Source organism: Rattus rattus, chromosome 5 (assembly GCF_011064425.1).
Source record: "Rattus rattus isolate New Zealand chromosome 5, Rrattus_CSIRO_v1, whole genome shotgun sequence".
Taxonomy (NCBI): domain Eukaryota; kingdom Metazoa; phylum Chordata; class Mammalia; order Rodentia; family Muridae; genus Rattus; species Rattus rattus.
This window is the reverse complement of record NC_046158.1, coordinates 90,316,240-90,334,570: the sequence shown is the minus strand read 5'-3', so window position 1 is coordinate 90,334,570 and position 18,331 is coordinate 90,316,240. Positions and strand designations below refer to the sequence as shown.

Genomic DNA, 18,331 nt, shown 5'->3' with positions numbered 1-18,331 from the left:
AAGGGAAAGGATTCAAAAGGAGGCACAAGAATCAGAGACTCACTTATTCACACACTTATGAGACCTGTATTTTTTCCTTTTACTCCACCTCTACTCCTCTACCCCCTTATTCTCTCGATTTAAAAAAGAAAACTTTTTATTGGTTCTTTGTGAATTTCACAGCATGCTCTCTGTTCTCACTCATCTCCCCTTCTTCTCATGCCTGCCCTCCACAGGAAAAAAAATAAAAATCTTGTTGTAGAAGTTGTGGTGTGTTGCAGTGTGTCTCAGTGTACACTTTTGTCCACCCTTTGCTTGTAAATGTTCATTTCAATGACTTATTGGTACAAGGCGTCTGGCTGGTTTATGCTATTCTACAGTTCTGGAACCTCACTGGGATTCCTTTCCGATATCCTGTTGTTGCCCCATGTCATGGAGAGTCTATAGTTTTGGATATATAGAACTGGCCCCTTCATATGTTCCAGGAGTTTATCCATGGAGTAGACTAATTCAGAGCTCTGTATCTAGACGTTAGAAGTATCTGAGCTGTAAGTGTACTGGTGTTCCTGCTTTCATGCCCTCAGGGCTGGCTCACCAGCAAAACACCCAATCTCCCTAACACCTCCCACCCCAACTGGGGTCACCTCCGCTGTGCTGACTAGGTGAGGTGCAGGGTCGGCTCTCCAGCACGCTGCAACAAGTGAGAGGCAAGACCAGTTTTCCTGACCTGGTGGTTCCAGACCATCTCTTTGGCCTGCCAAGATGGTAAAGGGAAAGAGTTCATCTTCCTTACCATGTCACTGTGATATAGACAGGTGGTAGGGCCAGCTTTCCTATGCTCACACTCTGGGACTGGTTCCTCAGTCCCTTGCCACTAGAGTAAGCTCTACTGTGCTTTCCAGGCAAGGTGCTGCATCTGTCAAGGGGCAGGGACAGCTCTCCTGCTCTCATGACACTAGGGTCCAGGTCTCTCACCTGCCTGAAGTGGTGAGATACAAGGAGAGAGGAAGGTATCCCTGCTAATCCATGTCTTCTCACAGGAGATGAGCGTTAGGGCCAGATCTTCCATACTTGTATCTTCAGGGCTACCTTACCTGTGACTTTGACAATGTGAAGTTCTCCCAAGTACTGCAGCTGGCTATATGTGGGGTTAGCATTCTGCCCAGCTCTAAAACATCTACATGTCCTGATGTGGCAGACTAAGGTCATCTACCTTGCCTTCGGTGGTGACAGACCTGTGCTGCTCTGCTTTTGCCCCGTCAACCTCTACTACCCACTCTAACCCCTGTGGCAGAACAGTCCAGAACCCTACCATGTTCCCAGCTTGTATCACTAGCTACTCACATCAGGCTGTTACTCCCTACTCTCAATCTCCTCTCTGCCTCTCTGTATTTTGCTCACTTCCTTCTCTTTCTCTTCCATTACTCTAGCACTTACTTGTTCCGCTTAGTGGTGCCTGGGGTCTAAGAGTGCATGGGATCATTTCAGTAATGATCTCAGGAGTGCTATGCTCCAATTGTTCATTGTGATACTATGCAGGAGTAATCTTGGATGTGTTCTCCCGGACCCCCTAGCCTGTGTGGGACCCAAGTAAGGTTTTTAGTCTCTCGCTTGCGATCCATACTGGGAATCCATCCAGGTCAACCTGGTGCCGGACTTGTGGTTGTCTCACGCTTGCTTCTCCCCTTCCCCCCCCCCCGGAATGTTAGGCTACTTATCATTTAGATGTTCATAGGTCAGAACAGTGAACATAGACATACTCTCCTTTCTGCCACCTACTGACACACATGTGACATAGCAACCACATCTACAATGCCTTTAGATACAGAACTCTTTGATTTTTGTTTTGTTTTGTTTTTGTTTTTCTGTAGGCACATAGGGCTCTGAATTTGCCTTGTAAAACAGCCTTCAATGTTTCCCATAGTTTTTGGTATGTTGCCTTTTCCTTTACATTCAACTCTAATAAGCTTTTTATTTCTTTCATAACTCCTGTCTTGGCCTATTTTTATTCAGTAATAAGTTGTTTAGATCTCAGGAGTTTGTGCACTTATTGTTGGTCTTGATATACAGCTTTAATCTATGGTGGTTAGATAATATGCAGGGTCTTTTTCTCAATTTTATTTTATTCATTTGAGCCTTGAGTTTTGTCCAAATATGTGATTTTGTATAAAGGTCCATGAACCTCTGAGAAGAAGGTACATTCTTTTGTGTTTAGGGAAAATGTTCTGTAAATACATTAGTTCTATTTCATTTGTGAAGTCATTTAGCTACAGCATGTCTTTGTTTAGTTTCTGTCTGGGTGATCTGGTGAGAGTAGGGTATTGAAATCTGCCATTATCTCTGTGCAAGGGTTAATATATGATTTTTACAAAGGTGGGTGCTTGTCATTGTCTAGTGTATTGGGGGCCCTGGGTATGGTCTCACATTACCAGGACACAGAGGATGCAGAGCAAAGGCAGAAGCAACTGCACGCAGTTGCAAGCTTTATTAATCCTTATATAGATATGAATATGCATTATCTCAATTTCCATTTTGGCAAGATACCATAAGGTCGTTATTCTCACGATACCAGGAACAACTGAGGCAAGACTAAACAAAGAAATACGACTAAACAAAGGTTTCTTCTCAAAATATTCACATGACAAATCACCCCTCTTCTTATTATCCAAATATACTCACTATTACCAAGAGAGTGTGAGAACTGCTTCCACAAAAACAGGACACAGCAGAACATAGTTTAAGGCCAAGTGAGAAAAACATTTTCTTCTCAAGGGTGGCATTTCAGCCCCTATTTGCACCTGTCACCAGTCCTTACTTGTCCCTGCCTGGGAGCTGCATCTCTATGTCTCAACAGGTGCTCTTTTATTTCTTGCATAACTGTAATTTTAATTATTTCTTGGTAGAGTTTTACTGTGATGATATAGTAATTTTCCTTATCTATGATTAATTTTGATATGAAATCTATTTTGTCGCATGTGAAAATGGCTACATCTGGTTCTTGGGTCCATTTGTTTGCAATATCTTTTTCCAGCCTTTTAACCGGAGGTGATTTTGTCCTAGATGGTGAAGTGTGTTTCATGGGTATAGCAGAACAATAAATCCTTCTTTTGCATGTAATTTTATTTTTTAAATTTTATTTTTCTTGGATATTTTATGTATTTACATTTCAAATGTTATCCCTTTCCCCCCTCTCCCATAGCACCTCTCCCATCCCCCTGCTTCTATGAGGATGCTTCCACTCCCAAGGGGTTTGCAATGCCATAGGAAGAATAACAGTGTCAACCAACCAGACCCCAACAGAGCTCCCAAGAACTAAACCAATGAGTACACATGGAGGGACACATGACTCCAGCCACATATGTAGCAGAGGATGGCATTGTCCAGCATCAATAGGAGAAAATGCCCTTGGTCCTGAAGGCTCATTTCCTCAATGTAGGGGAATGCCAGGGAAACCTATTTTCTAATCCTATCTTTTTATTTGGTAATTGAGAATTTAAAACTGAGAGTTTTATCAATGAGCAGTGTTCATTGATTCCTTATAATTTGTTGATATGGTATTGGTTCCTCTCACCTTTTTAATTAACTGGTCTGGTTATTTCTTGGGTATAGTTAACCTTTTAAAGTTGAAGTTTCCTTTCTAGAGCCTTCTGTAAAGCTGGAATTATGGATAAATAATGCTTAATATTTTATCGTGGAATATTTTGTTTTCTGCATCTGTTGTGACTGAAAGTTTTTTTGGATGTAATAATCCGTGCTGACATTCAGACTTTTAGAGTCTTCATTGAGATGTCAGGTATTACTCTAACATGCCAGTTTTTACATGTTACTTGTTCTATTCTCTTATTGCTTTTTATATTCTTCCTTTGTTCTGTATGTTTAGTGTTTTTATTATTATATACCAGAGGGAATTTATTTTCTAGTCCAGTCTATTTGATTTTCTGTATGTTATTATACCTTGAGAAGCACATCATCGTTTAGGTTAAGGAAAATAACTTCCAAACTGTTGTTGAAAATATTTTTGTGCAATTGACCTGGTTTTTTTTTCTTAATTTCTATTAGTTATAGAATTTGTATATCACAATGTCCTAGTTTTCCTAGATGTTTTATGACTAGATTGTGTTTTTTATATTTAACATTTTCTTTGATTTAGGTATAAATGTCTTGTATCTTTTCCTCAATACCTAAGATTCTGTCTTTATGTCTTGTAGCCAGTTGATGAGGATTACCTCTGAGGTTTTTATTTGACTTCCTAAGCATTACATTTCCAATGTTAGCTCAGTTTTCATTTTCTTTATTGATTCTATTTATAGTTTTATGTCTTGAACAATTTTTATCGTTTAATTTCACTGTTTTTACATACTTTATTAAATGGATTTATTAAGTGTTTTTATGGTCCACGAACACATTCATAATAGCTATTCTGAAGTCCTTGTCTTGAGCTTCAGCTATATTGCATTTCTCAGGGCCTACTGTAGTAGGGTTGTTAGGCTCTAGTGAAGATACTGTGTTGTGTGTTGTTGATTGTGCTTTTTGAAGTGGTGTCTAAGCATCTTGGTTTGGAATGATAGGTGTTGATATCTGTTCTGATTTTTGTTGGGTGGGCATTCCATTCCTTGCTTCTGTTCCTCTCTCTGGATCTTAGGAAAGTGTGGTGGCTGTGGGTTGTCATATAAGGAGTGCTACTGACTCCCTCACATGTGTAGCCCAGGCTCTCCAAACATCATGAAAGTGAAAGCAGATCAAACATAAGAAATGGAGGATGGGGAGGAGTGCAATGGACATACCTTTTGCACTAATGAGAGTCTGTGATTAACTGCTTTGTATCTACAAAGATGAAGTTTTTCAAAATTCTAGTCAGGAGGGAGAAGGTGCTCACAAGTCTCTACCTTTAACTAGGGAACTGTGGGCAGTTGATAGTTGCTGGGGAAGGGAGAGTTACTCTTTGACACTGTGACCATGGATAGTTTGCCCGTGCTCCAAAGCATGAGCTCACACCCTTGTACATATAAGCAGAATTAAGTAGATTCATTGGTTAATTGAACAAAAAAAAAAAAAAACAACTTAAAATTGGGAGAGGCACATGTTAAAGTGATCCTTGAATGAGTTGAAAACTGGAAATTATGGTTGGATATATTGCATTGCATATACATATAAAATCTCAAAGAATAGAAAAGGAAAATTTGTAAAACATGTGATAATATTCAAAATATTTATAAATAGCAAAATGTCTCCACATAATGGTCTTACAAATCTATTTCGGTCTATTAACAACACCTCTACTAGGCTACCATGGGAAAAACAAAATTTCCCATGGGATATTCTTCAGGCCACGTTATTTCAGTCTCCCAGAAAATCCCAGATCTCTGCAGCACTATGTGGTCACTTCCTCTGAGAGCTTCCGTTAGCTTCCATACTAACAAATGTAGGGCTATTTTTCCCTACATTATCCTCAGAGTATAGTTGATGTTTTGAGAATGATTTCATTTCAATCTGTAATGAAATTGTTTTTGTCCCTTTGAACAAAAGGTAGGTTAAGGGGGAATAGTTACAATATCAGAGAATACAAGTTTCTCTGTTTTAAGGATGGTGTTTTTTTTTCTTTTTTTCAGTTGTATGATGAAAATTTTCTGTTCAGGTATTCACTGTTTTTCCTGTTAAATTGAGGCAATTACCCCCCCCCCCTTATACCACACTGATTAGCAGATCATGTATCTTGAATATTGTCCTCATTAATTATTATCTCCTGTGTTATTACCTTGAATTTATTTATTAATGTTCTTTTTCTTCTTATAGACTAACCTCAGGCAACACTATATCGACTGTCATTTTATTTTTCATTCTTCTAAATAATTCTATCCCTACTTCAACCTGTATTCTTTGCCGTTATCCCAGAGTTCCTCAAAGTGGCCTGCCATTCCTATATAAATCATTCGCTTGAAATCATGTCTCAAGTTTTATCTTTAAATATTTTAATTGGTTAAAGTGTCATTCAATACCACATTTTCAACATTTTGTTATCTGATCATCTTGCTGCAGGTATCTCCTTTTATGTAACTTAGGCATTATATAGTCTATGGTGCTTCTGTAATACTTTCCATACTATTCCTCTTTGTATTAATGTTAATAGCAACTGTTTTTAATCATTTAATACAAAGTACATTCTCAGTAGATACACTTTAATTAATAAACTAATTTAAGAAAATGTTACACTGAATAAAAACAAAGAGAACTATGTTTACATGGACTTCTGTATCCATTATTGATTATTATATTTGCCTGATTTGTGCATAGGTGCTCTTCATTTGTATGTGACTATGTCTAAAAAATAGTAAGTGGCAGATGAGTATAAGATACCTATGCTGTATATATTTCTGAAAAATTCCATCACTATGTTCCCATGCTTAGAGAGGAAGTGGAGAGTAAATTGAAATAGTCTGGGTAGATTTCAAAGCCCATGTCACTCATCAGTCTACTGCACCACACTAAAATGAATACTCTAAAATTTCTCTTGTTAGAGATGTTCATGAAGAGAGGTAAAAATTTTGGAGGGGTTTCTGGATATTTAAAATTTGCACATACTGGCTCAATATGTCTGCTATCCTATTACAGGATCACATGCTCAGTACACTCTGGACCTTCAAATGAGTATGACAATTATAATTTATGGTCATTCACATGTCTATACACAAAGAGCAAATTTTATAGCCACTATCATATTGGCAGTTAGACACATTGTGAGTCTAATTGAGCAAGTATTAGAAAAGGTGGCTTTTTTCTTCCTTAATCTCAGAGCCAGGAGTAGTTCTAGATAATTTAATTGGAAATTGAAATTGGATTTTATGATCATACTCATTGCTATCTGAACTTCTGGCTTTCCCCTTTGTCTAGTTATACTCACCCACTCTCATAATCACTTTCATTAGTTTTTATGACTGTTTTCCTTCCATTTTCTACCTTATTCCTCATTTCTTTCTACTGCTCAGATTGTTATTTAAATTTTAAAAATTGAGAGTTACTGTGTACCTACCTAAGAGCCCATGCAAAATGTGTTCTATTGTTTTGTACAGAAACCGATGCTCAAGAATAGACTACTAGTTCTGATTACTATCAATTTTGATAAGAGAAAAAATTTGCTTGTAGATCCTATTTGAAGACATGACAGGAAGAAAATTAGGTAGTGTTAGCAGTGTTTTACTCTAGTATTATTTACTGACTTTCATGCCCATTGTGAACCATGGGCAATAGAAATGAAAAGGTAGAGTATCAAGTAAAGGATCTGCATATTGTTGACCAAGGTGCTTTTTATCTTATTATCATTCATTTCCACAATAGTCCAAATTCTCCATAAATGTTTTTTTAAGGAACATGAGTGGTTTATTTCAAAATTTTTTATATATTCTATATTCTCTGTACATCATGCATTGTCTATTGTTTTATATTACAGATACTATCTGTGAAATTTATGCTTTTCTAACAGGTTTACTGAGCTTGGAATCTACAGATTGTAGACAAAATCCTGACTTTTATCATATGGTATGGTGAAGAAAAGCATTGTGAATTTTCATTACTTTTTGTCAGCATTTATTAATTTTACAAAATGTTTTACTATGACATTTCAATTGATTATCATAATGTATGTTCACTCTATTTACCCCCTCCTACACTTTATTAAGATTTCACCATTGTTATAGTCTTCTTCTACACCCTTAAGTTCTTCTTTAGCTTTACATCTGGCTGAAAACATGATGGAAACTGTACAATGTTTCTCCTTCTATGTCTGGATTATTTTACTCACAGTGATCATGTTTTATCAATTTTATTGAAATAAATATAAAATTATTTTATGAATGGGTAAAAGTCAACTGTGTATACCTAACATATTCTATTTATCCATTAATTTGCTGATGGGCACCTAACTCAGCTCCCCGAGTGGTTATTGTGAATAGCGACACAATGCACATGAACATTTAAGTCTCCTTGTAGCATGGTGGTATTTTCCCCTGTGGGTATATGACTAACAATGATATTGCTGGAGTTTATGGAAGGTATAGATTAGCATTGTGAGAAGCTTGCATACTTATTTACGCAATGTCTCAACTAATTTTGTACAGTAGTGACTAAAAGTCCCTCTCCCCATGCATTTTATCAGCATTTATTTTGTTTATTTTCCTTATGATAGCAATTTTGGTTGTGGTGCAATAACATTTCAATGTAGTTTTGATTTACATACAAATGAGGATCATGGATGTTAAGCATTTTGTGAAGATTCAAAATGTGGGGGCATACTAGATGTTCTAATAATAAATATTCCTTAAATTAAAAAAATACTGAGTTTTTTCAAATTATCACTAAATAAGTGAAAATGATATGTAACAATAGCAAATATTTTCAAAGTTTTATTCATAGCTATTAGACTTTATAGTTTGTTTAATTATTTTGCAAACATTTTATTGCAAATAACAGAAAAATGGGTAAATATATATATATAAATTCTTAGTTTTAAAACAGAAGTCACATTTAAAATTTTGGTTCTTTTTTTCTTAGGTAATTTTCTACAGGATATTTAGTTTATAGATCAAGAATCCAGAGTTCTGGACTCTGCTTCCTAGTTCTGCTAATAGTGTGAATATTCAGTTTATACTCTTGAGTCTCACATTTTTTCTCACTGACTAATAGTAAATCCATAGTGAAATAGTTCTAGGTGTTTCCTAGGTGATTATATTTTCTGACTCAAAGCCTTGATTTCTTTTTATCAGTAGAATATCCGTAGCCCTCTCCTCAGTGCATCAGTTGTTCATATGTTTCTGTCCACGTTTCCTTCTTAACAGACTCTTCATTCTGTTTATTCTTCCCATACAGGGGAGCACATGGAATTCCCTTCTCCAAAGTCTCACATTTCTAAGAATGAAAAAGAAGAAAATGTCTTTTTGTAAACTATGGACTGTGGTTCAGGAAATGACAGCAAAGCCATTTGACTTAACTGAATGTGCTAACACTTGACTGACAGGTCATAAGCTCGACAAGACCAAGACATGATGAAAGCTTCTGGCATGCTTGAGGCAAAGAGGTAAATTAAGACGGTATCATCGGTTTCTGAAGCTGTGTCTACAATTGAAGGGTGTCAGAAACCTGATTCTCCATCTTGGTGTCTTCTAAGGCAATATAATTTTTAGACCCCAAACCCACTATGAACTAACTTCAATTCCCATAACTTTTTTAATTCCCTCAAATTCATACACACTCAGATTAAAATGTGTCAGTTGTCGTTCATTACTGGATTTAGTTATATATGATCAAAGCAAAGTAAAACATCTTTAGTCCTATCATTGATTACTTACTAGTTTGACTTTTTAATTTGAAAATGAGCTAAAAATTTGAAGTTTTGAACATATGATATACCTCCATCCTGTCAGATATAGCAGAGATGTTGTTATAAAATACCAGACCAGTAAGCATAAAATCAAAATCTGAATACTTTAAAAAGAAAAAAAAAACTAAAGCAACAAATAAACAAAACCAACCAACCAGCAAACACATAAGGAAAGGATGGTAACCATAGGAAAATGATGAGAAAAGATTAACATTTCCTCTCTTACAAGAACAGCTATGAGTGTGTTAGGAAAAGTGTACACTTAATGGGATTGCAGATGTATTTGTCATCCAAGGTAACCAAATAGGCATGCATATTAGGGGAAGAGATTGTGAAAAATTAAATATCTGTATTTCTTTGGCCCAGAGAAAAACCTTGCAGGACCAGATAATAGGTACCAGATCAATCCTCATAGTTCTATGGCCCACAGAGGCTGGCTATAATCTGTGTGGAACTTGGAAGCAGAAGAGAAAAAGTTTCAATAGACCAGTTTGAAGTAGATTATGGTAAGATAGACAAAACAGCTACAGAGAGCAAGGTCCCATGTGATTCCAATTGTAGTCAACATATGAAGTTGTTAGATTGACAGACACAGAAAATAGAATGTTTACTGGAAACCAGACAAGGTCTTAGGAGTTATGCTTTAGAGTTGCTTCATGGACATAACATTTCAAAGTTATGATGAAGTTTGGAATGTTTATTTCACAATAATATATTTTACATTACCAAACTATACGTGCAAACTGGCAAGGATGGCAATTTTATGTCCTATTTTAAAAATCACATTTAAAAAAGAGATGACTTACAAGACTTGGGAGCCTAGTCAACATGACAAAGAATGTACATTCTGCCTTTAATAAAGTCATTACTCTTCATATGCTATATTAGTTTCATTTATTTAATGTCAAAGAATATCTTATGATTTACCTATGCCATTTAAATTCAATTCCAGCTAAATTATTACATAGTTGTCACTTTTGAATAGAAATTCAATAATTAATTTTTAGTTTATGTTTCCCTTTAACAGTCTTTGTATGACTTTTATGTGAAGCATGAAAATTGTAATAAAGTGAAGAAATGATTTAGTATTTCATGGACATATCTAACATTGGTCTTCTTTACCTTTGGTCAAAATTATATTTCCCATGCATTCTTTTTGTATTTGTAAGCAAGCATAATTACTTGCTTGCATATTCTATTTATTGGTATAGATATCCGTGAAAATTTTAGTTTTGTGTAATTTCCTCATTAATTTTAGACTGTTAGATGTTTCATTGGTAGTTTTTAATTAAATTTTAATTATGCTTTTATTATAGTATTATTGTAATCTTCATTATTATTTAGTGTCATTATAATTCCATCTGTGATTAATTTTATAATTAAGTGGGTTTGTTTATAATATGAACAGAAATAATCAAATTACTATCATTGCTAACAATTATACTTTCTTATCCTTTTCTTAGTTCTCATAAGAGTATCTGTTACCCAGTTGACTGAATCGATGGATAGAAAGAACCACACAGTCGTGTCTGAATTTGTGTTTCTTGGACTCACCCACTCATGGGAAATTCAACTCTTCCTTCTTGTGGTCTCTTCTGTGCTGTACATATTAAGCATGAGTGGAAACATCCTCATTGTATTTTCTGTGACCATTGACCCTCACTTACATTCTCCTATGTACTTCCTCCTAGCAGGTCTCTCCTTCATTGATTTGGCAGCATGTTCTGTCACTTCCCCCAAGATGGTGTATGACTTGTTTAGGAAGCACAAAGTCATCTCCTTTGGAGGCTGTATCACTCAGATCTTCTTCATTCATTTAGTTGGTGGAGTGGAGATGGTGCTCCTTGTGGCCATGGCATTTGACAGATATGTGGCCATTTGTAAGCCTCTGCACTACCTTACCATCATGAGCCCAAGAGTGTGTATTTTGTTTCTGGCTGCTGCTTGGGGCCTAGGCACTAGCCACTCACTGTTCCAGCTGGCTTTCCTTATTGATTTACCCTTCTGTGGTCCAAATGTACTGGACAGCTTTTACTGTGACCTTCCTAGACTTCTCAGATTGGTCTGTAAAGACACCTACAAGTTGCAGTTCATGGTCACCATCAACAGTGGGTTCATCTGTGTTGGCTCTTTCTTGTTGCTTCTCATCTCCTACATCTTCATCCTGTTCAGTGTCTGGAAACATTCCTCAGGTGGTTCATCCAAAGCCCTTTCTACTCTCTCAGCTCACATCACAGTGGTGTTTCTTTTCTTTGGTCCCCCTCTGTTTGTATATACATGGCCTCACCCTCACTCCCAGATAGACAAATTTCTTGCTCTTTTTGATGCAGTTCTTACTCCTTTTCTGAACCCAGTCATCTACACATTCAGAAATAAAGAGATGAAGGTAGCAATAAAGAGAGTTTTCAAAGCATTATTAACTTTTAGAAACATTTCATAAATAGTATAATATCTTTATTTGAATAATAATATGTGTTGTATGAGGCATTTTTGAAATGGAATCAGTGGTGTGAATAATTAGTGAGTCTTTCATGTTTTTTAACTGAAGTGAAAACTTAAGAGTTCTGGTATTTTGCTGGTGGAGTCTTCTCCTGAAGTGGACACAAATGAAAGGATGTTTCCCTAAAGCAACCTCATGAAAGGATGCATGATAAAGGATTCTTCATTAAAGACAGGCATGTATTCTTTTGCCTTACATTCATTGTTGAGTTCCATTTGTTGTGACTCCATGGAGAAACTTTTGGTGGTGTGTTGGCAATTTCTTGCCATTTATTTCTGTTTCTCGAGACTTGGGCTGATTATCAGAGTGATGTCTGATGATATAGACTCATGTGGAATTTTGTTAAGACAGATTCACGTGCTGAGGCAAGACACTTGGTAAGGCAAGCCCCATGGAGGGTACATGATGTTTGGAGCGAGAATAAATAGGACTCAGTGAACTGGGAGGGGGCTACAGGTGGAGCTACTCTGCAGTACTTCCTGTCCTTGTTTATTCGATGATCTTTGCTTTGTTTGGTGAGACACGACTTTGAACTTCTGACATTCTTGCTGCTGCTGACCCGTGAACTGAACTGCTGATTTCCTGTCAATGCAGATGGTATTTGCTCTGAGGAATAATTTTTAAACAGGTTCATTTCTCCCTGTATCTTTTCTTTTCCACTACTGTGGTGAATGGTGGACTAAAAAGGAGGTTATAGTGTTTAAGAACCATCATTAAAAGGAGGCATTGAAAAATTAAAGCTACACTTAATAATGTTTTTGTATATTCAATGAAGAATGATTAATCAAATAAAAGTATATCTTGATTAAGATAGCGTGTACAAATATGCAGCAACTATTTATACTCAGTTCCTAGCTTAAGTTGTTTTGATTTTATTTCAAAATTATCAGTTAGTTATTATTTTTCAAGCTATATGTTTACTAAAATACTAATTATTCACCTGCCACTGAATATTCTTATTTTCAACAATGATGGTCAATTTTCTTCATTTTTCAGTGTTAGAAAATATCCTTGTCTTATCAAAAAAATTTATGCCTATTACAAGCTATCATGTTTTACTTCAATATTTCTAGGCAGACACATCACATCCAACTTCTCCCCCGAGCTGGATTCTGTACCATTTTTCTCAGGGTGTGTCTCAGTGAGTATCTCTGACCCTTCCTTGATTACAATCTTCTTAACTTGGCAAATAAAGCCACAGTATCAAATCAAGGTCTCTATTTTGTTCTAATCATCCCTGACTCCTCTACAATCAACCTCTAGACTTTGGCCAGAACCTACCCTGCCTTCGTTGCAACTTAAAGTTCCCTCCAATACCAAATCCAAGTCTACTCCATGCCATATATACCCCCACACCCAGATATGGGCCAGGATTCACATTTTCTTCCAGTTCCATTTTTCCACCCAATTTAATTTCACATGAGCGCTTTCCACCATCTAGGCAGAGCCCACTTACAATTCTCCATTTTACTCCAACTTTCTCTGTCCATATCAGACACACAGCTAACAAAAAAAGTTCATATAACTAAATCTCATTGGAAAAATCAAAATCAAGCCTTGATCTCTCCCACAAACATGCCAGTTCTATAGAATACTTGCCAAAGAAAACTACCTAGATGAATTGCAGGACACAGATTTTAAGGGAACAATCATAAACTTTATCACAGAATTCAAGGAATTTAAAGAAGGCAGAAAAAACAGATCAATGAAATTAAGGAGAAGGAACTTATGGAGAATAAATGATCAAATGATACCCAAGAAAATTCAAACATAAGTCTGGTGGAAATGATGGTGATGCAGTAATTGAGAACCGCATTCAATAAGGAGATAAACACATTGAAGAGAGCTCAAGCTGAAATGGAGATGAAATGAAAAGTTCCAATCTTTTCAATAATTCAATTAAAGTACAAAACAAAACCCTACAATTATAATGAATCTGGTGTAATTCTGAAAGGTTTGCCTTTATATGTTACTTGGCCTTTTCTCCTTATTGTCTTCAAACTTCTTTCTTTGTTCTGTATATTTATTGTTTCGATGATTAAGTGGTGGAAGGATTTTTTTTTCTGCTCCAATCTGTTTGGTATTCTGTAAGCTTGTTTTACCTTTATAGGCATCTCTTTTTAGGTAAGGGAAATTTTCTTCTATGATTGTGTTGAAGATGTTTACTGGGTCTTTCAGCTGGTGATCTTCTATTCCTATTATTCTTAGGTTTGGTCTGTCCATAGTGTCCCAAATTTCCTGGATGTTTTGTGTCATGAAATTTTTGATTTTGCATTTTCTTTGTTATATTGATTTCTTTTATCCTATCTTATATACCTGAGATTATATCTTCTATGTTTTGTATTCTGTTGTATATAGTTACTGTTCTTTTTCCTATGTTTTCCATTTCCAGGTTTACCTCAGTTTGTTTTCTTTATTATATTTTGCTTTTCAGGTCTTGGACAGTTTAATTGATATCCTTCACCTGTTTGATTTTTTTCCTGAACTTTTTATGTTTATTTGCTTCCTCTTTTAATGCTTTAACTTGTTTGATGTATTTTCTTGTATTTCCTTAAGAGATTTATTCATGTCTCCTTAAAGGCCACTATCATCTTTAAAAAATTAAATTTATGATCCTCATCTTGTTCTTCAGTTTCATTAGGAAATCCAGGGTGTGTTGCAGGAGGATAACTGGGCTCTGGTGTTGCCACCTTGTCCTGGGTCTTGCTGATTTTGTCCTTCATACATATGGTTTTCCATGGTGATGGCTTGATAATCCTGATGGCAGAACTTCTTGGGATGTTTGGGGAGCTGTGGACCAGAAAATGAAGCTAGCTCTGCCTCAGGCAGACTCCACTTTTCAGGCTGTGTCCTAGGAGGACTCTACTCACATGCTGTGTTTCAGTCAAACCCAACTGAGACGACAGGCAAATCTGACTCTTCAGGCTGTGTCTCAGGTGGACCAACTGGGATGGTGGGAAGATCTAACTGGGATTGAATTGGTTAGGTAGTCCAAGCTGGTTAGATTTGGGGACCCTGAAGGTTTTCATAGGCTGGAAGGATGTTTTTGGGGTCCTGCAGAACTCCTCTGGACCAAAGAGCATGGGGTGCAGGGGACCAAATGCCACTCACCTCTGACAGTAGTTTACGTTCTAGCTAGAGCAGTACAACAACAAAAGGAGATTGAGGGGATACAAATTGGAAAGGAAGAAGTCAAATTATCATTCACAGACAGTGATAGTACGCATAAGTGACTCCCAAGAATCTACCAGAAAACTCTCACAGTTAATAAATACCTTTACTAAAGGATCTAGAAACAAAATTAACTCAAAGAAATCAGTAGTCCTCCTTTATACAAATGATAAGCAGGTCAAGAAAAAATTGAGGAAACAACATCCTTCACAATAGTCACAAATAATATTAAATATTTTGGGTTAACTCTAATAATCAAAGATCTTGGAATAACTAACCAAGCAAGTGAGAGATCTGGATGATAAGAACCCCAATTCTGTCAATAAAGAAATTAAAGAAGATATCAGAAGATGGAAATACATCTCATACTCATGTATTAGTAATATTAATATTATGAAAATCACTAACTTACCATAAGTAATCTATAGATTGAATGTAATTCCAAACAAAATCCAAACACATTTTTTCTTTATAGAACTTGAAAGACCAATTCTAAACTTCATATGTGAAAACAAAAACTCAGGGTAGCTGAAATGACCCTGAACATAAAAGAACTTCTGAAGGAATCATCATCCCTGATCTCAAGCTGTATAATGGAGCAATAGTGATTGAAAAACAAACAAACAAACAAACAAAACAAAACAAAACAAAAACTCTGTATGATATTGGTACTGATACAGACTGGTAGATAAATAGAATTGAGTGGAAGACCAAGAAATAAACCCATACACATATGGATTTTTGATTTTTGTGACTAAGAAGCCACAATTGTACAATGGGAAAAAGCATCTTCAACAAATGGTGTTGATCTAACTGGATGTCAGCATACAAGAGAATGAAAATAGATCCATATTCATGACCCTGCACAAAACTCAAGTCTAAGTGGATTAAAGACCTTAAAATAAAATGATACACACTAAATGTGATAGAAGAATAAATGGGGCATAGTCTCAAATGCATTGGCACAGGAGACAATTTCTTGAACAGAACACCATTGGCTCAGGTTCTAAGACTAAAAATTGATAAATGGGACCTCATGGAACTGAAAAGCTTCTATAAGTCAAAGAATACTGTCAACAGGACAAAATAGCAGCCTACAGATTGAGAAAAGATCTTCATTAACCATATATCTGACAGAGGGCTAATATCCACATTTATGAAGAACTCAAGAAGCTAGACTCCAACAGACCAAATAACCCAATTAAAAAATGTAGTATATAGAGCTAAAAACGAATTCTTAACAGAGCAATCTTGAATGTCTGAGAAGCACTTAAAGGCATGTTCACCATCTTTAGTCATCAGAGAAATGTACCTTATACCAATCAGAATGACTAAGATAAAAAAAAAAGCAAGATTACATGCTGGCAAGGATATGGAGGAAAGGGAACACTTTTCCATTGTTGGTGGGAGTGCAAACTTGTACAACCACTCTGGAAAACAATAAGGCAGCGTCTCAAAAAATTAGAAATAGTTCAACCTGAAAACCCAGCTATACTGCTCCTGGGCAAAAGACGTCCCTCTATACCACAAAGACAAGTGTGCTATGCTCATAAAGACTATGCTTATAGTCAGAAATGGGAAACAACCTAGATGCTTCTTAACTGAAGAATGGATAAACGAAGAGTATTTCATTTACATAATGGAATACTATTCAGCTATTAAAGCAAGGACAGCATGAATTTTGCATGCAAATGGATGGAACTGTTTAGTATCATACTGAATGAGGTAATCCAGACCCAAAAGAATACGCATGATATGCAATCACTTACAAGTGGATATTAGCCATGAAGTATAGGATACCCACAATATACTCCATGGACCCAAAGAAGCTAAACAATAAAGAAGACCCAAGTGAGGATGCTTGAATTTTACTTAGAAGTGGGAATAAAATTGTCATAGGAGGCAGAGGGTGGGATGGAGGGAATTGGGTGGGAGAAGGGATGGGTAGGGGAAGGGGGCCAAGTCAGGTATAGGTAGAAGCAGGAGAGAGAGGCAGAGAACAAGGAGAATGAATAGCAACCTTCAGCTTCAGAGGGTGGGGGGTAGTGAGGGAGTCTCTAAGAAGGACCAGAAACCTGACATGGGGATGCACTCCATAGTCAATGTGGGTGGCCACATAGCACTGGGTTCCACACAGCATATAGAACCAGAAGAGAGCACGTCTTGGAGCCAGGAACAATTCCTCAGTGGAGGTATAAGTACACCAACATATCCACAAATCTTTCCACCCAAAATATGTCCTATTTAAAAGAAATGCAGGGGCAAAAATGGAGCAGAGTCTAAGGTAATGGCAAACCATTAACCTGCTCACCTTGAGAACCATTCCATAGGTAAAAACAAATTCCTGACATTATTAATGATACCCTGTTAGGCTTGGAGGTAGGAGCCTAGTATAACTGTCCTCTAAGAGGTTCCAACCAGCAGCTGATTGAAACAAATTCAGATCATCATAGCTCAATGCCGGGCAGATTTTGGGCACTCATATGGAAAAGGTAAAGGAAGGATTAAAGGTCAAGAAGGGAATATGAACTACATAGGAAGACAGAGTCAAATAACCTGGACCCTTGGGGACTCTCAGAGACTCATCACCAACCAAATGTATACACTGACTGGAAAGAGGTCCCTGGCACATACGTAGCAGATGTACAGCTCAGTCTCCATATAAGTCCCCCAACAATAGGAGCTGTCCTTAAAGTTGTTGCCTGTCTGTGGAATCTGTTCTCCAACAGGGCTGGTTTGTTTGGCCTCAGTGGGAGAGGACGAGCCTGCAGATACTTCATGTACCAGGTTGTGGGGATATCCAGGAGATTCCCACCCTCTCAGAAGATAAGTGGAGGGAGGATGGTGGGAGGAACTCTGTCTGGGTTTGGGGAGGAGGACAGCAATTGAGATGTAAAAAACACCATTAAACCTGCTATGAACATGATTGGGAAAATGTCTTTGTGGTAGGATGGAGTGTCCTTTGGGTATATTCCCAGTGGTGGTATAGCTGGGTCTTGAGGTTAATAGAGTCACAATTTTCCAAGAAGACACCACATTGATTTACAAGTGGATGTACAAGTTTGAACTACCACTAGCCATGGAGTAATGTTCTCCTTGTTCCACATCCTTGCTAGCATGAGCTGTCACTTATTTTTTAATCTTAGTCATTCTGACAGGGAGAAGGTGGAGTCTCAGAATACATATATTGGATTATTTGGTGTTTTGATGTGTAGTTTCTTGAGCTCCTTATATACTTTGGAAATTGACCTTCTGTTAGAAGTGAGCTTGGTACAAGTTCTTTTCCCATTTTGTAGGATTCTATTTTTTCT

At 36.8% G+C, this 18,331-nt stretch overlaps 1 protein-coding gene and 1 non-coding gene across 2 annotated transcripts; one reads left to right on the top strand and one right to left on the bottom strand.

The window, feature by feature from the left end:
* Positions 1-1,680: 1,680 nt before the first annotated feature.
* On the bottom strand, positions 1,681-1,808 carry LOC116902585. The gene has a single exon (XR_004388177.1). It is a non-coding gene; the product is annotated as a small nucleolar RNA SNORA17 (small nucleolar RNA).
* A 9,036-nt stretch (positions 1,809-10,844) lies between these two features.
* On the top strand, positions 10,845-11,789 carry LOC116900575 (olfactory receptor 4F3/4F16/4F29). The gene has a single exon (XM_032902298.1). The coding sequence runs from the start codon at positions 10,851-10,853 to the stop codon at positions 11,787-11,789; it is 939 nt and encodes a 312-aa protein (XP_032758189.1). The 5' UTR covers positions 10,845-10,850.
* Positions 11,790-18,331: the final 6,542 nt, after the last annotated feature.